General features: G+C 40.1%; 1 protein-coding gene across 10 annotated transcripts in view; it reads right to left on the bottom strand.

Moving 5' to 3' along the window:
* The window catches only part of ENAH (ENAH actin regulator), a 140,618-nt gene that overhangs the window by 28,909 nt on the left and 88,487 nt on the right, over positions 1-23,222 (bottom strand). For 4 of the 10 annotated variants that reach the window (XM_074949179.1, XM_074949181.1, XM_074949180.1 and 1 more), the window contains exons 4-6: positions 21,597-21,681; positions 2,981-3,300; positions 908-1,717 (exon numbers count right to left, since the gene is read on the bottom strand). In XM_074949179.1, the coding sequence (XP_074805280.1) occupies positions 908-1,717; positions 2,981-3,300; positions 21,597-21,681 (1,215 nt within the window). The remainder of the gene's footprint in view (positions 1-907; positions 1,718-2,980; positions 3,301-21,596; positions 21,682-23,222) is intronic. The other 6 variants (XM_074949184.1, XM_074949185.1, XM_074949186.1 and 3 more) reach the window with 2 other exon arrangements.

The following is a 23,222-nucleotide window of genomic DNA, read 5'->3' as shown; positions in this document are numbered from 1 at the left end:
ATTCCATGAGCACAAACAAGCAACGATATATGAAACTAACTTTTTTTTTTTTCACTTTTTCTGATTATTATAAAACGGTCTTAATAAATTATTGGAGTGGAAGATCATCATCCAACTTAATAAATTTAAGAGCCTGACTTCACATAAAAGTTGCACCAGTTTAGCTAAAATTAGTATTTAGTTTAACTGGTGCAGACATATACATAGATACTCAAATCTTTTTAATCCTTGTTTATGTCAACTTAAAACCTGTTACTAGTTTACTTGAATTATTTTAAACTAGGTTTATATCAAATTAAGAGCATGCACAAGCTTTTGCATCACTGTAACTAGAATTTAGAACGAATTTTAGCTAAAGTGGTGTGACTATGTGTAGATCTGGTCTAGCACATGAGCGTGTGTATTCACAAATTCACACAGTCCAGATATATCTTGTAGTAATTACATACATATAGCTAAAACCTGAACTACCTCATAAGTATCAGTAAATGGTTCGGATTACTTTTCACTAAGACCAATTCACACATTCAAAGCTCCATCATATGCTCCTTGGTTCACATTGCAATTAGGAATTTACTACTACTACCTAGTTTTAGAGAATTCTAAATAAACTAATGATGCAGAATTCATCAAATAATCACGACTCAATTGATTCTTGAAAAATAAGACCCAACGATTCTAGATATGTATTTTATATCTTTCACAGAGCATATTATCCCAACTCTTCTTTTCAGAGCTTTATAATATCCCCTATCATCCCTTCAAAAACTGTATTTTGTTGCAGTATTAAGATCACTGCTATGTTCAAAAGTGTTTTATTAAGTCAAGACACTTAAAGGTTTTGATGCGAATTGGTTTTGGGTCCACTCCTGATTAGTTAATTAGTAGCAATAACAGAAAGCCTTACCCTGCTGGGTCGGAGGTTCAATCAGCTGAGAGGCTGCCTGCAAGACTGGCTCAGAAGCAGAGGAGTCTCCCAGCACAGAGTTTAGAGAGTTCTCAACAGAGGCAGGGGTAGCTGCAGAGGGAGAAGGGAGAACACTAGGCTTGGATGAGGGAGTTGAGGCATTAGGGGAGCTAGGAGAAGGCGAAGTTTGAGGTCCAGAGAGTGAGACAGGTGGAAAGGAAGGCAGTGGCGGTGGAGGTGGTGGTGGCGGCGGCGGCAGGGGCGTTGGACCTGAGGTAGAAGGTGAAGGAACTGAGTAAGTTACAGACTCAGGAAGCCCATTGGGAGGAGGAGGAGACTGGGGCATTTGGGACACAGAACTAGAAGCAGAAATTGGCAGGACAGGTCTTGGACCAGTAGCTTTGCCCGGTGGGCTGCTGATCATTACTGGAGGAGATGGGGGAAGTGGTGCAAAACTGGGAGCAGACCAGACAATGGACTTTGAATTTGGGGGCAAGGAAGTTGGGGCATTCACAGGAGAAGGTGGCCGAGAATTTTTGTTCAGAGGACGAGGAACTGTAGCATAATGGGGAAGAACAGGGTGGAAGGCTGAGCCTAAAGATGTAGCAAAACGTGATGCGGAATGCCTTAGTGGCGGTGTAGGGGGAGTGGAAGTCGGTGGTGCAGAGGTCACTACAGCGTAATCCGGAGTGGAATCTGACCCTGGTGTTGATATTGCTTTTGCATATGATGGAGGAGGTGCTGAAGGAGGCTGGCAACTGGAGTATTCAGGAAGTGGTGTGCTAAACAGGGAGTTGTCGAAAGATGAAGCTGGACAGAAGATGGAAAGCAGCAGCAAAGGCAGGATAAAAAAGGAGAGAGAGAAAAAGGGAGCTAATGAAGCAACAAAATCAGCATTCAAACAAAATGTATAAATGTAGACTATAGTTAGTACCAGAGGATTAGGCACAAGTGAAAATACTGTTAGGAAAGTTTTTACATACTATAAAAATCTACTTTTGATTTCATCAACTATTTTTGTGCCAACATTTGAATTTACAAGCACATTCTGGAAATCTAAAGAAATATGGCATAAGGTCTCAAATTCCATTAGTGAAATGGATCAGGCAACACGATTTATTAACTGGTCCTTCCATATCAGCTTTATCTTTGGTTGGTTGCAACTCAAGTGTAGTGATCTTAACATTCATTTAAATTTCACCAATAAAACTAACATATAGGCAGTAAGTAAACCTGATTCTTCCCCTCCCCAGAATAGGGAGATCACTCCACATGAGTAAAAATATTCAAAGCGTAACACAAAAAACCAATTCTTTCTTCTCAAGCAATTTGTTTTACATTAAATGGTTTAGTTTCAACAGCAGTTGATTTCTCACATGCACTAAGTAAAGTAATTAAGAAATGCTTAACTATATGTCTCATTACATCAGAAAACAAAGTTAGATCCTGGTTTATTTTTGGATCCTAGCTTGTTGCAGATCGTTTACTACAGGTTATATCTACTCATACATGAAAAACTGATATCTTAATACAAACCATATTAATTGATAAATAAGAAATAAGACTCTTGGTGAGATATCTGCCTTGCAATGTTACCAAGCTGGCTTATGCATGTGCACACTTACAGAGTGTACAGATTCTCTTAAGCCAATGGTGTCATTATCAGAATACATAAAAACGTATATGGTCTTGCTCAATTGATCAAAGTAGACTAGAAAGTACTTAGAAACTTTAATCTTCAAATGGTCATGTCTTCGGGTGCCAGCAAATTCAAAAGCCTTTTGTGCAATTAGAAAATACAGTGAACAATAAGCACCATTTACCCATTTTATTTCAGTTATTGGAAATTATGACAATTCTAGAGAAAAGGATGTTCTCCTGAGGTCAGGCATCCAGAATTATTATAGTTAAAAAAAAGAAGCTAATCCTAGAAAAATCAAGAAATATGCAATTGAGAAAGTTTTTTTTGTCTTCACATAAATACTTACTGTCAACTCTGCCCTGTCCCACTCCATTGACCAAACACAAACAATCAAGCCAGTACTTGAATACGTTCAGTTTTGAAATTCTTACCAGCATTTGAAATTCTTCTCTCTCTCTCCCACTCCAGTTGTTCCCTTTCTAATTGTTCCTGACGTTCTCTTTCTTGTCTTTCCCGTTCAAGTCGTTCAAGTCTCTCTCGATCTTGCCTCTCCCTTTCTTGTCTCTCCCTTTCTAGGCGTTCTTGCCGCTCCCTTTCTTGCCGCTCTCTCTCCAACTGCTCCTGTTCTAGTCGCTCTCTCTCAAGTCTTTCCCTTTCTAGTCTCTCTCTCTCCAGCCTCTCCCGTTCCATTCTCTCACGATCCAGCCTCTCCCGTTCAAGCTCCTTCTGCCGTTGTTGCTCTTGCAACTGTCTGCAATAGAGAAAACAAGGGAAAGGTTAAACTGGAGAAAAGATGCACGAGTACTATAAAGTAACAAAATATGTGCAAATCTGCTTTGTCATTGAAGTTTTTTGTGAGCTCATTTGCCTAAGGCTCCTGTTATAAAAGGTCTTGACTAAGATAAAAAGGTGGTTTTTAGAACATGTTGGCTAGCATGTGCTAAATCTATAGTAATAGCTGATGTTTTACATATGCTTATGTACAACTTGTCTTGTCCACATTAGTTTTAGAATGAGAATGAGTGGCAGCTAACACACCTTTTTCCTGGTTAAGACAAGGCAAGGCCTTAACGACTGCACTCTGTGTTCCATTTTACAATAATTAACTTTGTTTGCTGGCTAAATTTTTCCGAGCTCTTAGTTAAGTTATGTGTCCATATTTGTTCAGATCCTTTGAATGCTGGACCATGTTTTTATAGAACAAAAACAGATTAATGAAAATTTCCTATTAGAATCTAATAAGACAAAAAGCCTTGGATTTCAATCATATATTTAAGAAAGCATTACAATAGCACACTGAGACACACAAATAAGATGACTTATGATGGGACTAAAATTCCACACTATTAAGATTAGAAGGCAGGGATTGCTTAGAGGTGCTCCAGACTGAAATTTGATGAAGATGAATCAGCCATGGTGCGGTGATACATTAAGATGGTTGAGTCTTTGCTGTTCTTTATTTGATCAGTCAGGACTGCTAATTGGAATTTGCACCTCGCAGCACTAGAACACTTTCTGAAATACCTTTTTTGCTGTCAATTTAACCAACTATGCTGCAATGACAGCCTGGTACCTCATTGAAATAAGAGGTGTAGAAAAGTCTGACCCCGACATATGGGAGGAATTTCAAAAAGGAAACTAGATTGTTAAAAGCTCCTTTCTGTGCAGTTGGTGCAGATAAAGCCCTAGAACATGAAAACAGAGCAATGAAACTCGGGGAGGTGGGGGTGGGTGAGGGGAATGTTGGTGGGCATAACAGCACCTTACTGTTCTTTACAGATTTTTCCTGACAACCTCGGAACTCCATCGAATTTCGAATGAAACATTAAGCATGTCTAGGATGACTTCTCCAGAAGTAACCAAGCACCATCTAGGCTCATTAGGTGCTGTTAAATGTTAAGAAGGGGCTTACTCTAACTGGCAACCTATTCGCGTATGATGGACTGGAACTCATTAATATAAAGACAGAAGCAGTCTTCAGTGACGAGCTAGCTAAAGATGTCAGTCAATGGATACTCTGGGTTATGACTTATATGACGCCTTCGAACGCTACAGAATTATCCAAGGCTCTGTCAATCTATGGGCTCCAATCAAGAAGAACAGACTAAAACTGTACTTGAATGAAAACAAGTCAGAGTGAAAATGGCAGGAACTATTACAGAGCTAGTCTCAGACAGGTCATTTTTTGCTCATCTCCTCGTCACGTCCAGACCCCAGAGTGATGTTGAACTATGAGAGACTTTGGGAGAGTACAAGTGCTTTGTGGTACCACAATTGATGTTTGAATTCAATGGAACAGTTCAAATGTGCCAGGCAAAAAACAAACAAACAATCTAATGTACATCTCTTGACAAACCAGAAACTATTAACTCCTGCTGAGATATGGCTGAACACTTCATGATGAGGCTACAGAGAAAATACTGAATATATGACTAATTCCACCTTGTGTTTGACACACATGCAAAGGAATTGATTAAAAATATTGCCAGAGAGAAGAGACTCATGGTACAGTGGAGTTGCATCTTATGCGGGGGTTAGGTTCTAAAGTTAGCGCGTAAGGCAAAAATTGCATATAGTCAAATTACCCTTGAAAATCCCTTAAATAGCCCATAAAGTACAGTATACTGTACATGGTTTTATGTATACAACCCTGTACAGTAATATGTATAATGTATACAGTAATGTACAGTACATAATAAAGAGTACATATGCAAAATAGAATTTTACAGTACTGTATTTTTAATTACAGGGGGCAATTACAGGGGGTCATCAGGGCTTGATGTCGATCCAGGAAACGGAGGTGATGGAGAGCCTGGGTGACGGAGAGCGAGTCGTAGACAAAGTGGTTGGCTCTGGTTCAGCTCGAGAAATTGATTGCATAGGCTCATCTGCTGCTGGTTGTTTTTCCTTGAAAAACAGTGATCGGCAACTGTCGCTGTTGTCTCGAGCTGCTCAAACATTTCTTGATACGGTCTCAAATCATCCGTAATACTAGGTTTGATTTTGAGGCTTTGTTCCATAGAGGGATCGTATTCAGAAATTAAATCATTCAAGTGTTTCGCTGCTTGGAACAATTCAGCAAATTTATGAAGATTCCAACTTGCTGGCTCTTCCTGTTTGTTGTCGTCATCTTCGTCTTCTGTAGACGATTTTATCAGTTCCTCTAACTTTTTGTTAGTTAATGTTTCTCTATGGCTCTCAATTACTTCTTCAATTTCTTCCTCAAGGATGTCGACGAAGCCATCATCACCCACTTGCCTGGCCACCTGAACAATGCGTTTCACTTCTTTGTCAACAGTCAGGAAACCCTTAAAATCATTCACACATACTTTCCATAGGTTTCGCCAACATCCATTGACTCTTTCAGGCTTGACTGCATCCATTGCCTGTTTAATATACGTGATGCAATCAGCAATGTTGAAGGACTTCCAACACTCCATCACATTAAGGCCTGGTCTACACGGAGGTGGGGGGGGGTGGGGGTGGGGGATCAATCTAAGATATGGAACTTCAACTACGAGAATAGCATAGCTGAAGTCAATGTATCTTAGATCGACTTAGAATCACTTACTTTGCGTCCTCACGGCACGGGATCGACAGTGGCCGCTCCCCCGTTGACTCCGCTTCCGCCTCTCGCCATGGTGGAGTTCCGGAGTCGACGGCAGAGCGATCGGGGATCGATTTATCGTGTCTACACCAGGCGCGATAAATCGATCCCCAATAGATCGATCACTACCTGCCAATCCGGCGGGTAGTGTAGACATGGCCTACGATTGGGATCAGCATCCATAGCGCTATGTATCTGTGAGAATGTAAGCCTTGTATACGTGGCCTTGAAACAGCGAATCACACCTTGGTCGACAGGCTGGAGGTGGTATGGGGGGGGGTGGGGTGGGCGACTTCAACGTTATTATGCGCAAACTGCAGGGCGGCCAGGAGTATTGTCTATGATCAGCAACCCTTTAAAGTCAACTCCTTTCTCTTTGGGGTATTGCTTGACCTCCGGAATGAAAGACTTGTGGAACCAATCCAGAAATAATGCTGCCGTTACCAAAGCCTTTTTATTTGATTGCCAGAACACAGAAAGGAGATTTTTGTTCTTGCCTTTTAGGGCACGGGGATTTGCAGCCCTGTAGATCAAGCCCAGCTTTATTAAATGCCCAGCCGCATTGCCACAAAACAACACAGTCACATGGTCTTTAGCTGCTTTGAAGCCAGGGGCTTGTCTTTCTGATTTCGAAGTGTAAGTGCGGTTGGGCTTTTTTCCCCCCCCCCCACCCCAGAAGAGCCCAGTCTCGTCAGCATTAAAAACTTGTTCCAGAAGATATCCCTTTTCTTCTATGATTTTCTTTAATTGTTTGGGGTAGGCTTTTGCTGCCTCTTCATTGGCAGATGCAGCTTCACCAGTAATCTGCACGTTTTTGAGGTTGAAGCAGTTCCTAAAACCGTTAAGCCAACCTTGGCTGGCTTTGAATTCCTTCTCATCAGAAGGCTGTCCCTCTTCGGCAGGAGGTTTGAACAGCGCATAGAGGCTAAGAGCCTTTTCTTGCAATGTGTTGCCATCGATAGGCACATGTTTACGGTTCATGTCTTCCAGCCATAAGTTTAATGCCTTTTCAGTCTTCACTAAAGTCTTATCATGCACCTGGCTCGTCACCTTAGCAGTTATTGGAGCACCTGATGCCACGGCTTAATGAATTTCTCTCTCGAATCTTGATGGCAAGGATGCTAGATTCGTTGCGGCTATATTTACGTGCCATGCTAGAGACCAACATACCGTCTCTCAGTAAGTCCAACACAGCCAGTTTTTCCTCCAGCGTTCGAACAGATCGCTGTTTCTTTGGTTGAGCACCAGATGAAGTAGTTGGCTTGCGTTTAGGGGCCAAGTTACACGAAAAATATGTACAGTATTTTTAAACACTAGAATCACACTCAGCGTGGCGAGATGCTCACACTATGAGAGGCATGCGGGAACTGAGACCGACTGAGGGAACAGCAGATTCATGTCTCCCATCTCATGCTCACTCCGGGGCATACGTTCATTGAGTGGAATGGTGGGCGGAATCACTCACACTATTTCCAGTATCTTGTTATTTTTCTTTTCTTTTTTTTTTTTGCTGAGCACATATAGTTGAATTTGCGTAAATTAAATTCGCATATGATGCGGCTCACCTGTATTGTACTTGTCCAAACCAAAATAACTGACTCCACAAATATCTCCATACTTGTCTGATACTTGCACAAAGGACAAGTTAACCACATACTTTTCAGGAAAAATGCTTCAACATGCAAAGGGTTATCTGAAGAATTCTGTCATTGCATGGAGTAACGAAGCTGCTGCCTTGCACTGTTCAATGGAGTTTCTTCGTAGTACTCATGAGGAAGCGGACACTAAAATTATCTTGCATGCCAATGCCATCAGTGCTAGGGAGATGCTACTGAACTCTGGATTTATGCAGTGCTCTCCGAGAGACTCTACCCAAGATTTCCACAAGATTCTGTTTTTATGCCTGCAGCTGAGTAATAGACTCGCCATATCTCTCTGAGATGTGTTCCTATCACTCAGATCATCAAAAGCCACCGCACTGCCAGGTTTCCATACCTTTTCCAGATGTGATACTACTGGAAGATTGGATGGAAAGACCAAATGATCTTACTGGAAGCCATTTGATTCAGTCTTTGAAGACTGTGTCCCTCAATCTGAAGAGGCCCAGAATGGCTGAGACAGTCACTGATGAAGTCATAAATGCACTAGAGGAGTCCATATGCCAAGTTTACCATTTGAAGACCAACATTACAACACTTGCAGAGTTATACTGGAGGACATTTTCCAGGAAGCTGACAAATGGAAAAAAACTGCCATTGACAAAGAGTGCATTTATACCTGCTAGTGAGAGGGCAAATTATCAAGCAATGGAATGGGTCTGTGATGAGCAAGCACATCCAAAACTACTGTCCTCTATCAGTCTTGGAGGATGGACTGATCACACCAGTTGTGTGTGAAATATTACCTGCTCCAGAATCAATCCTTCAGCTAATCAAATGCTTGTGTGCAAAACCACCCTGCAAATGATTGGCCAGAAGCCTGCCTTGTATGGAGATATGTGAGTGCAGCATGGATGAAGATCAGTGTGACAACGTGTCTAGTGGTGGTTCCCTAGCAGAGATGACACTGATAATGACTTTGATGAATAAATGTTTTCAGCCCTACACATCAAGGCTAATTTCCCCATGATTATCCAAGGTGAGTTTCATTTTTATGTAAGCAATGCATCCTATGTTGAAGTATAATTTTTAAAAGTTGCGTTTTAAACATTTTCTCAAATATATATCTACACACTTGGTGTGTCATGTTTGGTATCACTGTTTGTGGGAGAAAGGGCTTTTGAATGATCCCTAGCTTAGCCTATTTCTAACAACACTATTATCAAAATTTCCACCAATCATAGGACCTGGAGCTGGGAGCCACGGGTGGAGGGGGGCAGTGAGTTCCCACCGCCACACTGCAGAGGGTGACACCGCTGAAATTATGATTCTGTTGATTTTTATTAATCAAATGATACCTTCCTTACTTTTCTCTTACTAACCTGCCCATGGAATGAGATTTTACTACATTATGCTCCCAGACTATTTCATCGTTTTCTTTTCTGTGTCTAAGGGACCAGGCCTCAAGTCATACTCTAAAACATATTAGTTTCCCAAGGCCACACAAACTACTGTAACAATTGCTGTTGTTCCTACCTAGTTTCTTTTGACTTGGGGGAAATTCTAATCTACATTTCCAGGGAAGACAGACATGTATTTTTCCCCCTCTGTAATAATTATTAAATCAGACCATTCATGTCACTATTAAATAACTACTTAATAATAATTTAGTTATTCTCTTAGGACATTCTATTCTAGTTGAAATATTACAGAAATGTTAAAACTGTGCCACAAATGCTATATTACAGCCAAAAGTTAATTACAGCATCACTAGGACACAATTATTCTAATTACATTTTAAAATGTGGGTTACTAGAAAACTAATATCTGATTAGCACTGAAAAGTCAAGATGGTGTACTGGTATCTTGGTGCATCACAAAAGAGATACAAGTTAAACATGTAGATATATTCTTAGAATCATAGAAGGTTAGGGTTGGAAGGGACCTCAGGAGGTCATTTAGTCCAACCCCCTGCTTGAAGCAAGACCAATCCCCAATTTTTGCCCCAGATCCCTAAATGGCCCCCTCAAGGATTGAACTCACAACCCTGGGTTTAGCAGGCCAATGCTCAAACCATTGAGCTATCCCTCCCCCCTAGATAGGACTCTTTCCTATCTGCTAGAATGTGTTTGAGGTTTTCAGTTTAGCTTTTTGTTCTGACTAAAATTCACTGGAGTAAACAATGCCTTCCAGGGGTGGAATGGACCAAATTACTGTCTACTATAGATAAATGACTGGATCTAGACCCTTATTCCCTTTCTATAGTAGCATACACTAAATATCTGGTATAGGTCACTTAGAGGAAGTAGTGGAAGGGGCAGTGGAGAGGCCGAAGGATAGAATGCAATACTGTTTGTGGTCCCTGAATACCACAATACACAGGAAATGTCTGTGCAAGGGGTGCATACATGATGATATAAAAATAAGGGTCCTGAAGGTCCAGGGAAACAAACCAATCTTCTGGATCCAGAGAGGGAATTATTTCTGCTAGAATTTTAGTATTCTGAACCCCTGAGAGTGGACAGAGGTGTTCACTGACATTAGGCCCAGAATGGGTCTCTACCACCCATTTTCCTTCAGGAACAGGAAGTACCAGGAACAGAACCATTTTCCAATGAAGTCTGGTGGGACAGGATTGATCTCCTCTAGTGTTAGGAGGGATTGCACCTCTTGCCTCAGAAGACCTTTGTGAGAAGTAGGGTGACCATATTTTCCTATGCCCAATACGGGACCCCAGGCAAAATTACTCTTATTCAAGCAAGTTCAACGGCAATCAATCAGAACTATGCAGTACAAACGTACAAATAAACTGACGGAGCCCATTCCAAAGAAATGCTGCCTAGTTAGATTCTTATCTATTTTCCTTCTTATCTTTAGGGTTCACATGGGGAGAGGTGACACGCACACTCCCATACAGCTCTCTCACACAGGGGGTGTGGTGGGGAGTGGTGGTGTTGACTGACCGACCCTCCCCACCCTCCATGCCTGGCTGGGCCTCTGGGACGGACCCACCTCTCCTGGTACCAGGCGTTGCATCTTCCCAAGGCAACTGCTGGTGGGCAAGCGGCTGGTGAGCAGGGATTTGGCCAGCAGCAGGACCTGACAGTACTGATTGTGGGGGAGACAGAAAATACAGGACAATTTGCCCTTTTTAAAGAAAAAGTAGGGACACCTGCAGGAGGGCTTAAACACGGGATTGTCCATTTAAAAACGGGATGTCTGGTCATCCTAGAAATATGGAAATGAGCATCCTGAAGATCCAGGACCAAGAACCAGTCTCCCTGTTCCAAAGTTGGACTAACTGCTGCTAGAGTGACCATCCTGCATTTTTTATAATTGACAAACTTGAGTGCTCCAAGGTCCAGTATGGGTCTCCAACCCCCCTTTTTCTTGGGTATTAGGAAGTAAGGAGAGTAAAAATCTTTGCCTCGTACTTGCTGAGGTACGGGTTCTATGAGTCCTACATGGAGGAAGTGATATATCTCTTGTTGCAATAAACTCTTGTGAAAAGAGTTCCTGAAGAGGGACGGGGAAGGGTGTTGTGGGGAGGAAGAGAGGTAAAATGAATGATACCCATTACGGATGATTTCTGTCACCCATTTCTTATTTTAAAACCTTCTGCAGATGACAAAACAGCTTCAAGCACTGCTCTCTAACACTTTGGACCCAAGAACTGAAGCTTGCACAGACAGAAAAATGCCTCAAGGAATGACCTCACTGAAGTAAATAAAGCATTTAGTGGGCAGGTCTACTGCAGACATTTGAATTAAACAATGCACAATGTTTGAAGCCTGACATCTGTCAGTCTTAACAATAGCTCACACAATACAGAGTCAGGTGTTCTGTCCTAGATCTCCATCATTGGGGATTTTTAAGACCAGGTTGGACAAACACCTGTCATGGATGGTCTAGATAATACTTAGTCCTGCCTTGAGTGCAAGGGACTGGACTAGATGACCTCTTGAGAGCCTTTCCAGTTCTATGATTCTGTGAACAAGGAGAAGTACCTGGGATAAACCAGTCAGGAAGTCGAAACAGTGCAAGGTCCCTTTTGGGAATAGACAAAGGTCTAACAGTAAAAAAAATAATAATAATAATCACAAACAAAACTATAATAGTATGAAGAGCATCAGGGACCCCAAGATGGCCCTAATGCCTATTGGCTTATATGGAAACGAAGGACATCCAAGACTCAGAGAAAAAATAAAGGGGGATTCTCAGATTTGTACTCCTCACACCACCCCAACGGTTATTGCTTTTCCAGATTATTCCTTGCATGCACCATTGCAGATCCCTAAAAAAATTATATTATATTCCCAGAGGAAAACATAAGTTAAGATGAAGGTTGAGTAACTTAAGGATGAAATGAATTGCCGGCTGTTGCAATAATTCCCCCGATCAAGCATTATAAACTCAGGAAATTCAGAGTTTAAGGTTACACTTAGAATAAATCCAAACATGTTAATAGAGGAAATGCTGTTAAGACACTCAACCTTAACTCCTCCTTAAGTTGTTTATCAGACAAATTTAAAAATGATTTAAAATTTCGTACAGCAACATCAGACAAGAATCCCAGAGAGAATGCTACCATGTCATATTTGAAGATATGTAGTATCAACCTTAAATTAAAAACACATCACACAGATTCTGCAATACACCAAAGCAGCAGAAATCAGCCAAAGAGTACTGATGAATCTGGTCCTTAATTTTTAATTGGTTTATCTATTTAAAGGACTATGTTGCACAGACAGGGAAGAGAGCGGAGTCCCAGAGTGTCTGTGCTTTAAGGGCTCCCCCTGCACTCTTGCCTCAATTCCGCAGGTAGTACTGCCTCAATGTGTAGTCTGTTATGACACTATTTCAACATAGGAGATTAAATATAAAAACCATGTTCAATAGCTGTGTAACAAATTTACTTTTCTAATACGTTAGCATTATATGTAACAATTCCATTGTCAATCTGACTGTATTAAACACATATTAAATCCTCAAATTGACGTATTTGTTCCATGATATTTCCTTAAAATGTCTTTTTTAAAAAAAATAGCAGCTCAACTGGGCAGCTTTCAATTTGGTGCCCATATACCATAGTGATGGGTGCACTAGAAATGTGCTTCTTCTGGGTTTCTTGGATTGTGATAACTTGATCACTCTCTTCAACTTAAGTGAACAGGACCAGGTTCTGTAGCATTCTGCCTTGCAGAAATCAAATTACAGAAAACCTCCACAAGTGAAATTTCAAATGATAAAGAACTGATCTAATTTAAAATAATCCAACATCATAACAATCCTATCCGGGACAAATCACTACCAGACGAGACTTCTATATAGGGTTGCCAACGCTCCTGGATTGGCTGGGAGTCTCATGGAATTGGCCTCAATCTCTCAGTAGGTGGTGAAGCGGAGCTAAGGCAGGCTCCCTACCCGTCCTGGCTCTGTGCGCCTCCTGGAAGTGGCCGGAATGTCTGGCTCCTAGGCACAGGGGGTCTCTGCGCGCTGCACCCACCCCAAGCGCTGACTCTGCAGCTCCCATTAGCCAGGAACCGCAGCCAGTGGGAGCTATGGGGGCAGTGCCTGCAAGCAAGGGAAGCGCGTGGAGCTGCCTGGCAGCCCCTGAACCTAGGAGCCACAGGGACATGCCACCGCTTCAGGGAGCTGCCCAAGGTAATCACTCCCCAGCCGGAGCCCGCACCTTCTCCTGCACCCCAAACCCCTGCCCTGAGCCCCCTCCCGCACCCAAACTACTCCCAGAGCCTGCACCTCGAACCTCCTCCCATAACCCAACACCCTGCCCCAGCTCAGAGCCCCCACCCCCCAGCCCAGAGGGTGCACCCCAACCTCTTGCCACAGCCTGGTGAAAGTGAGTGAGGGTGGGGGAAGAGTGAGTAACGGGGGGTGGGGGAGATGGAGTGGAGAAGGGGCAGGGCAGGGGCGTGGCCGCGAGAAGAGGTGGAGAAGGGGGTGGGTCAAGCGTGTTTGGATTTGTGCGATCAGACAGTTGGCAACCCTACTTCTATAGCACGTGTAGTGAGGAATGACAGAACCAGTTCCATAAAAGGGCCTAGGAAAATGTAAAGAGAAACAAAATAAAGATAACCATCATCAGATTACAAACTAGCTACTTTGTTTATTTAAAAATCATGAAACCCTATTTAAAGAGATTGCAGTAAGAATAAGATTGCAAACAAGAAACATTGAAAATAATGAAAGCTAAAATACATAAATTCTCAAATCTGCTCTTCAAATAGCAATGTACTTTTTGTTAACTGCAGCAACTGAAGCTACTATTATATAGTAAAACCATATAGTTACGAATACCAGAGTTATGAACTGACCAGTTAACTACACCTCATTTGGAACCGGAAGCATGCAATCAAGTAGCAGCAGAGGAGGGGAAAAAAAAAAAATACAGTACAGTACCGTGTTAATTGTAAACTACTAAAAGTTTAAAAAAGATTTGACAAGATAAAGAAATTGTTTTTGTGCTTGTTTTATTTAAATTAAGACAGTTAAAAGTAGCATTTTTCCTTTGCATAGTAAAGCTTCAAAGCTGTATTAAGTCAATGTTCAGTTGTAAATATTTGAAAGAACCATAACACTTTTGTTCACAGTTATGAACATTTCAGAGTTACAAACAACCTCAATTCCTGAGGTGTTCGTAACTGAGGGTCTACTATACATTAAAAAAGTTGCAAGTGTAGTCAAGACAAGACTGCCTAATCTTGAAGGGGTAATTCAGTTCTCTCCACCACCTTCTTTTTCCACTTCTAAAGAAAGGAAGACACTATTCAACTAAAATAATGTTTTCCAGTCTATTAAACACGCCCACATTACCTGACATCTCTATCACATATCATCTGATCAAACTGTGCTTACTAGACCTAAATGAAGACAGTTATTCCATTATATTTTAGGCTACTATTCATTATATTTTGTCTACACTTAAGACATTTTGCCAGCATAGCTATGTTGGTTAAGGGTGTGGAAAAAAAACACAGCCCTAACTGACACAGCTTTGCCAGCCAAAGCCCTAGTGTAGATGGAAGTTATACCAGCAAAAAAGTCCTTTTGCCAAAATAAACTGCATCTACACTAGGAGGGTTTGCCAGTATAACTTTCTAATGTAGACAAGGTCTTAGAAAGCCAGACATGATAGGAATAACCTCCTTGAAAAAAAGCTCTACTATGAAAGGAAAGACAGACCCTTTTCTATAAACAAATGGAAGGAGGAGTTCTTAAACTCATTATGGAGAAAATTTAGGTGTATCATCTCTTACCCATTTTCCTTTCCTACACTCTTCCCTCCTTTTTTTTTTGCCCTCTTATTACCCACATAAGTACTCCCCCTTCCACTATGCAGCACAGAGAATCAGGAAAAGCCACAGATGTAACTAGTAACAGGCTGTCTTACAAGGCCATCTCCACAAGCCTTGACATAAGGGGTGTGATGGGGCAGGGCCACTGCAGATGCCTCTGTAGTGGTTCTGGGTGATGCAGCTGACCATAAGCATCTCAATTTTGGCTGCCTAAGTTATGCAGTTTTGGCCCCACAGCAGCCCTGCATTATGAAGGTACAAATGTGGCTTTTAATATCTCCATACCCCCTACGGTTCCCGCAACCGGAGTGGGAGTTTTGTGCTATTTGAATAAGATACGCAGCACAGAAATCGCAATGTTTTATAGCATTCTACTGACCACGTCAAAATGTGAAAAACATGCTAAATAATTTATATAACATCTTAATGCCATTCAAATCTTTTCAGTTATAGAATGACGTTAGTTATAATTAGGGTTGAATTAAAGAGCTTTCAACAATACTGTTAAGCTTTAAGTTTAAAATAAACTATATCCCTTTCTAAATCTTCCAATCCACCTGAAATAAAAATTATCACCTTCTCATTACATGAGCCAATCTAGCACCATGAACTAAAAACTCCCAAAACATTAGCAGTGGCATAAATCAAAACCATTCTCTGTATACACACTACTCTGTACAGCAACGTAATTAGACTTCTGTGTTCTGCCTTTACTTCTGTCAGTAATTTAACCTCATGAAAGTAATAAACAAAAGCTATAACAGAACTTTAAGACATTTAACACTTAAGAAAACATCTAACATACATGCTGTTTCTTCTGAAAACTAATCAGACTCTTGAGTACTCACAACAGGAGCCGGTCAATCCGTGGTCCATTACTTCTTTGAAGGACAATGGGAGGCCTATACACTTTCATTGAACCTACAAGCTATACAATTATTCTCTTCTCATGTGGTTCTTGTCCTCTTTATAAATACTTGTATGCAGAGGTGATGATTTCCAAGCTATTTATAGACCTTAACTCAATGAGTTCTCCACTGACATGATAGAAGATATTACTCCCAGTGTCTGACTCAGAGGCCTCACAATATATTATTTATCACAGCTAGACTAGGAGGTACAATATTATAAACACAACATGACTAGCATGCAAAGGCATGATATGAACTAATGTTCTGTATTAAAACAGAAGTTATAATGCTTATTTGTTCTTAAGTCATTTAACAAATACAGACACCCATTTGAGAAAAATTCATTGAATAACCAAAACCAATCAAATTTACTCAAACGTTTACATTTCTTTCACACATCCTCTATTGTGTTAATCCCTCCTTATACCGACTACCATTCCCCCCATGACAAAATGGGGGTGGGGGGAGATTCATATTTGATAATCTAACTGTTTTTATCAAAAAATTTGGCTATAATATGTTGGAAAAACTGCAGCACTATATTTCCTTTATTATGCTTTGAGGCCTATCATTGATCCCATATAAAGGAACACTTAAGAATAATTGAACACTTTGCCTTCAGTTTTGCTTAGTCATTCTGCCTAATGCTAGGGGGCACATTCTAACTGTTATGTGCTAATGTTTTAGAAAAACTTCAATAAACAAAATGAAGATAGCACTAGCAAATTGGAAGAGTAAGATGTCAAATGGCCAGACAAAGTATTTAAATATTGATTTGACTGCATGATGTGTAACTATAGTCTTATAAAAATGACTCGTAAAATGTTTTGGAGTACATGTTTGGTGCTAGTGACTTACTTTATTGCACATTTAACGATGTAATAATCTATAATTTCGGTACAGATCCATTAGGTCAGCAGTATCAAGTACACAGTTTAAAGTAAAAGAATTTAAAAGCATTTGAGCCTTATTAAGAGGATGAGATTATAAATCTATTATACACCAAAGAGAAAACATTCAGTATACATATGTAATTAAAATTCTTTAATACTTTTTATTTTGTAGCTCATCCAAATGTTTCACATTACTAAAATATGTTCTTTCACCTTGAACAGTTTTAATCTCAGTCACTAATGGCCCAATCTTGCCAGGTGTTTAGCATCCTCAATTCTTGAGCACTAAAATGTATCTGCTAATTCTGTCCTTTCAAATCAATGCAAAGAAAGGCTGAACAGCTGCCTGACTAGAGATAACATCTTCACTAGTTCTGCTTTGGAATTCAATAGGTAAAATGTTGGTTGTTGTAGCCCAGTGTAGTATAAAAGCACAAAAAGGAATCTTAATACTCCTAACTGAAGTGAACAGCAGGTATTAAGAAGTACACCTATGATTAATAAATCTGGTTATATAATTTTTTGATTAAAGATTTGCGAGAGAAACCTTCTCTTGTTATTTGTAGACGGGAAGTCAATCTGAGACATTTATATAGCTCTTGGCTGAAAATTCTTAAATATGCCATTTTTCCTATCCATGGTTGAAAATAACTTAAAGGACTTACGTACGCAGGACGGCTGGGGTCCTGGGCAAGGGGTTGGGGGATAGGCGGCCTCAGGCAGAAGGGTCAGGGCTGGGGCCAGACTCCCCCAGCCAGCCCTTCAGCACTGCCCAGCCATGTGCCCCGGGCTCCAGCAGCGATTTAAAGGCATCCCTCTAACATCAACTGTGTACTGGCCTGTACCAGTGGCCACTTTCTTACCAGTATGCCGTAAAGGCTTACTTTCACCTCTGCCTCTATCTCAAATACATATAATTAACCCACAGTGGAATTCAACTATCTCTGGGGTAAGGAACAGCAATAGCTCATAGCAGCATTACACAGCAGTTGAAGACCATTTGAATTATACTATAGCAGATTAAAACACAAACTCTAGGGTGAATTTAGGTAGGCAAAGTTTCATTATCCAACTAGGACAGGCCTCTGGGACTAGCACCCTTATTCTTCTGCAAATTTACCATGTGCTCTTTAATGACCACCTTTGTCATAGAAAACCTTTGGTAAACTGTCCATCCAAATGGTGGACCTGCAGATTGGGAGGGAGGTTTTAGAGAGGCTGGAAGTGCTGGACATTTGTAAGTCTGGTCTATGCCTAAAAGTTTAGGTCAACCTAGCTATGTCACTCAGGGGTGTAAGAAGTCACACCCCTGAGAGATGTAGTTAAGCCAACCTAAGTCCTGGTAAAGAAACTGCTAAGTTCTCTTGAGGGGGTGGATTTACTACAGTGGCAGAAAAACCCCTTCTGTCAGTGTAGCAAGTGTCTACACTACAAGCACTGTAGTGTACATATCTTGATACATTCAAAATGCATGCAGAACAGGGGTTCTCAGACTGGGGGTCGGAACCCCTCAGGGAGTCATGAGGTTATTACATGGGGGGTCGTGAGCTGTCAGTCTCCACCCCAAACCCCGCTTTGCATCCAGTATTTATAATGGTGTTAAATATATTTTTAAAAAGTGTTTTTATCTTAATTTATATGGGGGGCTGCACACAGAGGCTTGCTATGTGAAGGGGATCACCAGTACAAAAGTTTGAGAACTACTGACGTAGAACACCTTTCTTAAATGTTCATTGTTCCCTCAATTATACAAAAGACTTTTCCTGAATATTTTGGTGGCTTTTTATTATGACAAGAAAGTCTGTGGGAATTTAAAAGATGTTAACACAAACAACTGTACACCTCAAGTTTAAAGTTAACAATTATATTCAGTTTAAATAATGTATTTACTAAAGAAAAACTGCAGAAGGATTTAGAATTACACATTCTAGTCAAATATTTCACAAAATTATGAGTTTTCAAAATTATCTTGAAATCATTGAAAAAAGCAAGGGTAGGTATAGTCTTCCGATTCAATAAGTGGACTCTTCTTGGACATAAGTTTTGAGTTGAGGGGGCACTGACCACCCACAGCAGCACCCTCATCTGAGCTCAGTGTGGAGGGAAAGGGCTGGAGAGTGAGCCTGCTGGCATTGCAACCTGGCACACGGGTACACAGCATTACTCGGGTTTGGCCCGGCTGCCCTCTATCATGATCGAGGGGCAGCTGGGCCAAATTTGAGTGAGTGGAATTGGAACCCAGCATAAATGATCGCAGTGCCACTCAGGTCTGGTACCTTTGGTTTCATGATTTCTTTGGATGCAGCTGAATCCCTGAACCCACACTAAAGCTGCCTCTGTGGAAAAGTGACCAAAATGCAATGCTTTTCCAGCCCTTTTTGCTGCAGATAGTAAAGCCATCAGCGTATAAGTAAACACACACTGAAAGTTCTTTAAAAAAAAAAAGTCCACAAGGCACCAAACTTGAAAATGGAAATAAGTTAGACACAAACAAGAAGAGTACAATAAATAGAATTGAACTCCTCTTCTAGTTTTTTAACTAGAACTATCTATCTGTTTCTGTTCACTACTTCATACATAAGATGCATGCAAAAAAACAAGACTAGAATTAAATCCGTAAGTGTTAAATTGGTATTTTATTAGTAATTACTTGATATTGAAGATTTAACATTTAACTTTTTTCCTAAATTCCACTGAAAAACACTATTTTGGTTTAAGAAAAAAGTTATACAAGGCATACCCCGAACTGGAAAGGTTAGGAAATATTGTACCCTGTTGTCAATATTTTCCCTGGGAGGGAAAGAGAACAAGTGAGCCCACATGCCTTGCCCACACATCTCCTCTGTCCTTGCAGTCCACTCAAAAGCATCTTTGCGGTCTGCCTATTGACTACCTCTGCCTGAGAGGGATCACAACCAGAAAGGGGGCTATTAACTCCCCATTGCATTTTAATCCTTTACTTCTTTCTATGGAGAAAGTGCCCTCCCTGTCACTCTTTACTGACTGACAGAGAATGTTAATAGGCAGAGATATCTAAAGTTCAAGAATGAAGGTACAGTATTTAAAAACAGAGACTTGGACTGGAGAATTAAATCAGTCTGGTTGAAAGTTGTGGTACTGAATTCTCCCAATATTCCTACTGGTAATCACTACCTTAGTGACTGGCCAATGCCAGGAAGGTCTATGTTGTCCAGACTGGTGGATCCCTGACCAAATATTTATCTGCACTAGGTTTTCACACTGGTATAGCTGCAACAGTGTAAGAAATGATTTGGAAAGGGTAAGCTGTACCACCACAAGTTGCTTGTTTTTCATACCAATGTAGTTGCACTGGTGGGGAAAATGAAATAAAAACACCATAATATAGATAAGCCCTTGAAGGTGGAATTTCCGACACAGCTAATATATTTCCCTTTGTCAACATTATTACATTTCTGTTCTATGCCTCCTTTAACAGATTGGCTCTTGATGACATCTTCAGCAAACGTGCCTGGAAGGTCTCTGATGCCATTTAAGCTGCTGGGTTATTGTGGTACTATTTTAAAAAGTGAATTTATCAAAATGTGAACTTCAATTAAAAAGTTTGTAAGACTAAAGTTACCAGCAGATTATACTAATTAGAAAATGATTTACTTTGTGTAAATAAAAAATTTAAATGGCTGTAAATACTAAAAAAGTTAGATTTAAGAATAGGCTCTTATTTTTATGAATGGTTGAAACTGTACTGCAACGTAAGTACTGGGTACATCAGTGAATTATAATGAACCAATTGAGCATTAGGAGACTTTGAGCATTCATTTTTCTAAAAAGTCTTCTAACTGATATTGGGAATATAGAGCCTTTAAAGAATGTAACTGTGTGTGAAGGAATAAGGGATAACAATCCTCTGGATCAGAATGCCTGGAGCTGGCATGGCTACCTAGTCAGACTACCACCTGCACCCGAGGAAAGAGGTGGAACTTAATTAGCTGACCCTGAGAGAAGAGGGCAGCAGGAATCCAGAAAGGGGACTGCAACGTACTCCACGAAGCTAAATGCCTGGGCTGGTGCTCCCAACGGACTGCCACGGGAGGTACTGGTGAAAGAAATTGTTCCGAAAACTAAATGGACAAGAGGACAGTCCTTGAGGGCTCAGGCTCTGAGGTAGGAGCCAGGAAATCTTGTTACAGTAATTACTGGTGCAAGAGACCAATTGGAGGGAAGGCATTGCTATGTTTGCACAGACTTAGAAGTAAGAGTCTGCAAGGGGTGGGACTGTGTTTATTAAGTAGGCTCAACGAAAGAAGCTACCCCAGCTGAAGACAGTTTCCCAGGACTACTTGAGAAGCACAGATGAGGGTTCTCCCACAGGACGAACTGACAGGAGAAAGGAACTACAAGATGGGCCCAGTCTTTTCCCTTATGAAAGAAGCTTCATGAGAAAGAAAGCAATGGGGCACCATTTGGGAGTTAAGACAAAAGAACCAAGTCAAATAACGAATAATATTATATTTCGAGTCAGAGGATTGTAAAGCTTGTTGAAAAATGTTCAGGTAAATTATTTCAAGGAACACACATTTTACTTTTCAATATTAAATCTACATGGTACAGTTAATGCACAATAAATCTAGGTCATTGCTATTACAATGTAAAATTAAGATCTATTGGTATCTCTCTCCATAGCTGAGTATCAAAACCAGGTAAATACGCCATTAATGTACCCTTGTTCGCTAAAAATCTTACCTTCTCTGGATTTCCAACTCTTCTTGTGATGGGCCATTTTGCACTTGTGGGGGGAGTTGTGAATTCTGTCGAGGCAATGTTGGACCTGTGAGTGAAGATTAGAAGTGAATGTAGTTCAACTTTCAAATTACAAAACGGCACAGGAAAGGAGGACAGAGAACACATGGAGTTACCTATTTTTTTTTTCTTCCTAGCAAAACAAAACAAGCTCCATAACACAATATAGCAAATGAAAACTGCAACAAATTATTTTATGTATTCCCAGAACAGATTTATTTGAAATGGATGAAAGTTCAACTGGAATGCAAAAATAAAGTTTTTACATATGATGAGACTTAACACTAAACACATGTATTCAGTAAGCTTTGAATAGGCTCACAAATTTGAGATTCTCTGAGACAATAAACAAACACTGTTGGGAAAAGGGGAAAAGACTCAAAGAATTCAAAAACTCACCTAAAAAGAACACTGGAAACGAAAAACAGGAGAGAAAAAACATCAGAAGCTTATCACCATACTGACAGTATGAAGACAAATATTTGTTCCTCAAGTTGCACTGAAATTTACTTTCCACATTTTAGCTTGTCATCTCAGATCAAATGTAAATTCCTTGGACCGAATGTAAATTTTTTTACTAATTATGTCTAACACATTTATCTTAAACTCTGAATTTGCAGCCGGAGCTCAGAATTGTCACTTTCAAGGGACACAGACAACTTTAAAAGTACATTACTTTTAACAGTAAGTTTTAAGAAAAATTAACACCTAAGATTACTGTATAAAGTGATTAGTGAAAAAAAGTCAGTTTGCTTTGTACATTTGGCAACACTTCATATCTAGTAATTTTCACTGACTGCTCTGTATAGTCAGTCCATTTCTTCTTTTGTATGTGTGGGTCTCACATAGCAATAGAAGTGATTAGAATTTTTAAAATAGGAAAGTGTCATTGTAAAACCACAAAATTTAGCAATAGGATTCAAAGTACTATCTTAAACCACTCATAACTTTTATTTTTAAAGCTAGATAGTCAGTGTGTCCACTTAAATATAGTGCACTAAATACCTAGTTTTACTCTGTGGTCTCAATTTTTCTAAGTTCTCTATCAGGGACAAAATCTATGTAGGAGTTGGTTTTCATTCACATCCTTCCTCAAACCAAGGGAATGTCCTGAAAGACCTGTCTCTCAGCTTTCACTGTTTACTCTGTACTTGTTCTTACATTAAATTGAGTTTATAAGAGATTAATAAATATTATATAATATGTGGATGTTCACTATAGCTCCCACTTAAGTAGAAATGTAAAATTATGTATTTAATATGTAATGATCTTAGGAATTGCTTGGTATACCTCAAATTGTGTTCCATTATAAATGAGATGACTGACCTATTTATAAAAAAAAGTGTTCCATGTTTTCCCAAATATCCTCAAATATTTCCTATTTTGAGCCAAATAAGGAATTGTTTTGATTTTGACTTTTGTATGGCAGTCATACCTAGTCACAGTGTGACTCCCAATTCCACCATTTAAAAAAAAAAAAAAAAAAAAAAACCACACACACCCAAAAAAGCCTTATTTGCATCATAAGCAGATACACTCTGTGGCTAAAAGTACAAAGAGTACAATATA

Source organism: Natator depressus, chromosome 3, assembly GCF_965152275.1.
Source record: "Natator depressus isolate rNatDep1 chromosome 3, rNatDep2.hap1, whole genome shotgun sequence".
Classification (NCBI taxonomy): Eukaryota; Metazoa; Chordata; order Testudines; family Cheloniidae; genus Natator; species Natator depressus.
Note: the sequence above shows the minus strand (reverse complement) of the source record. Positions and strands in the feature narration are given on the sequence as shown.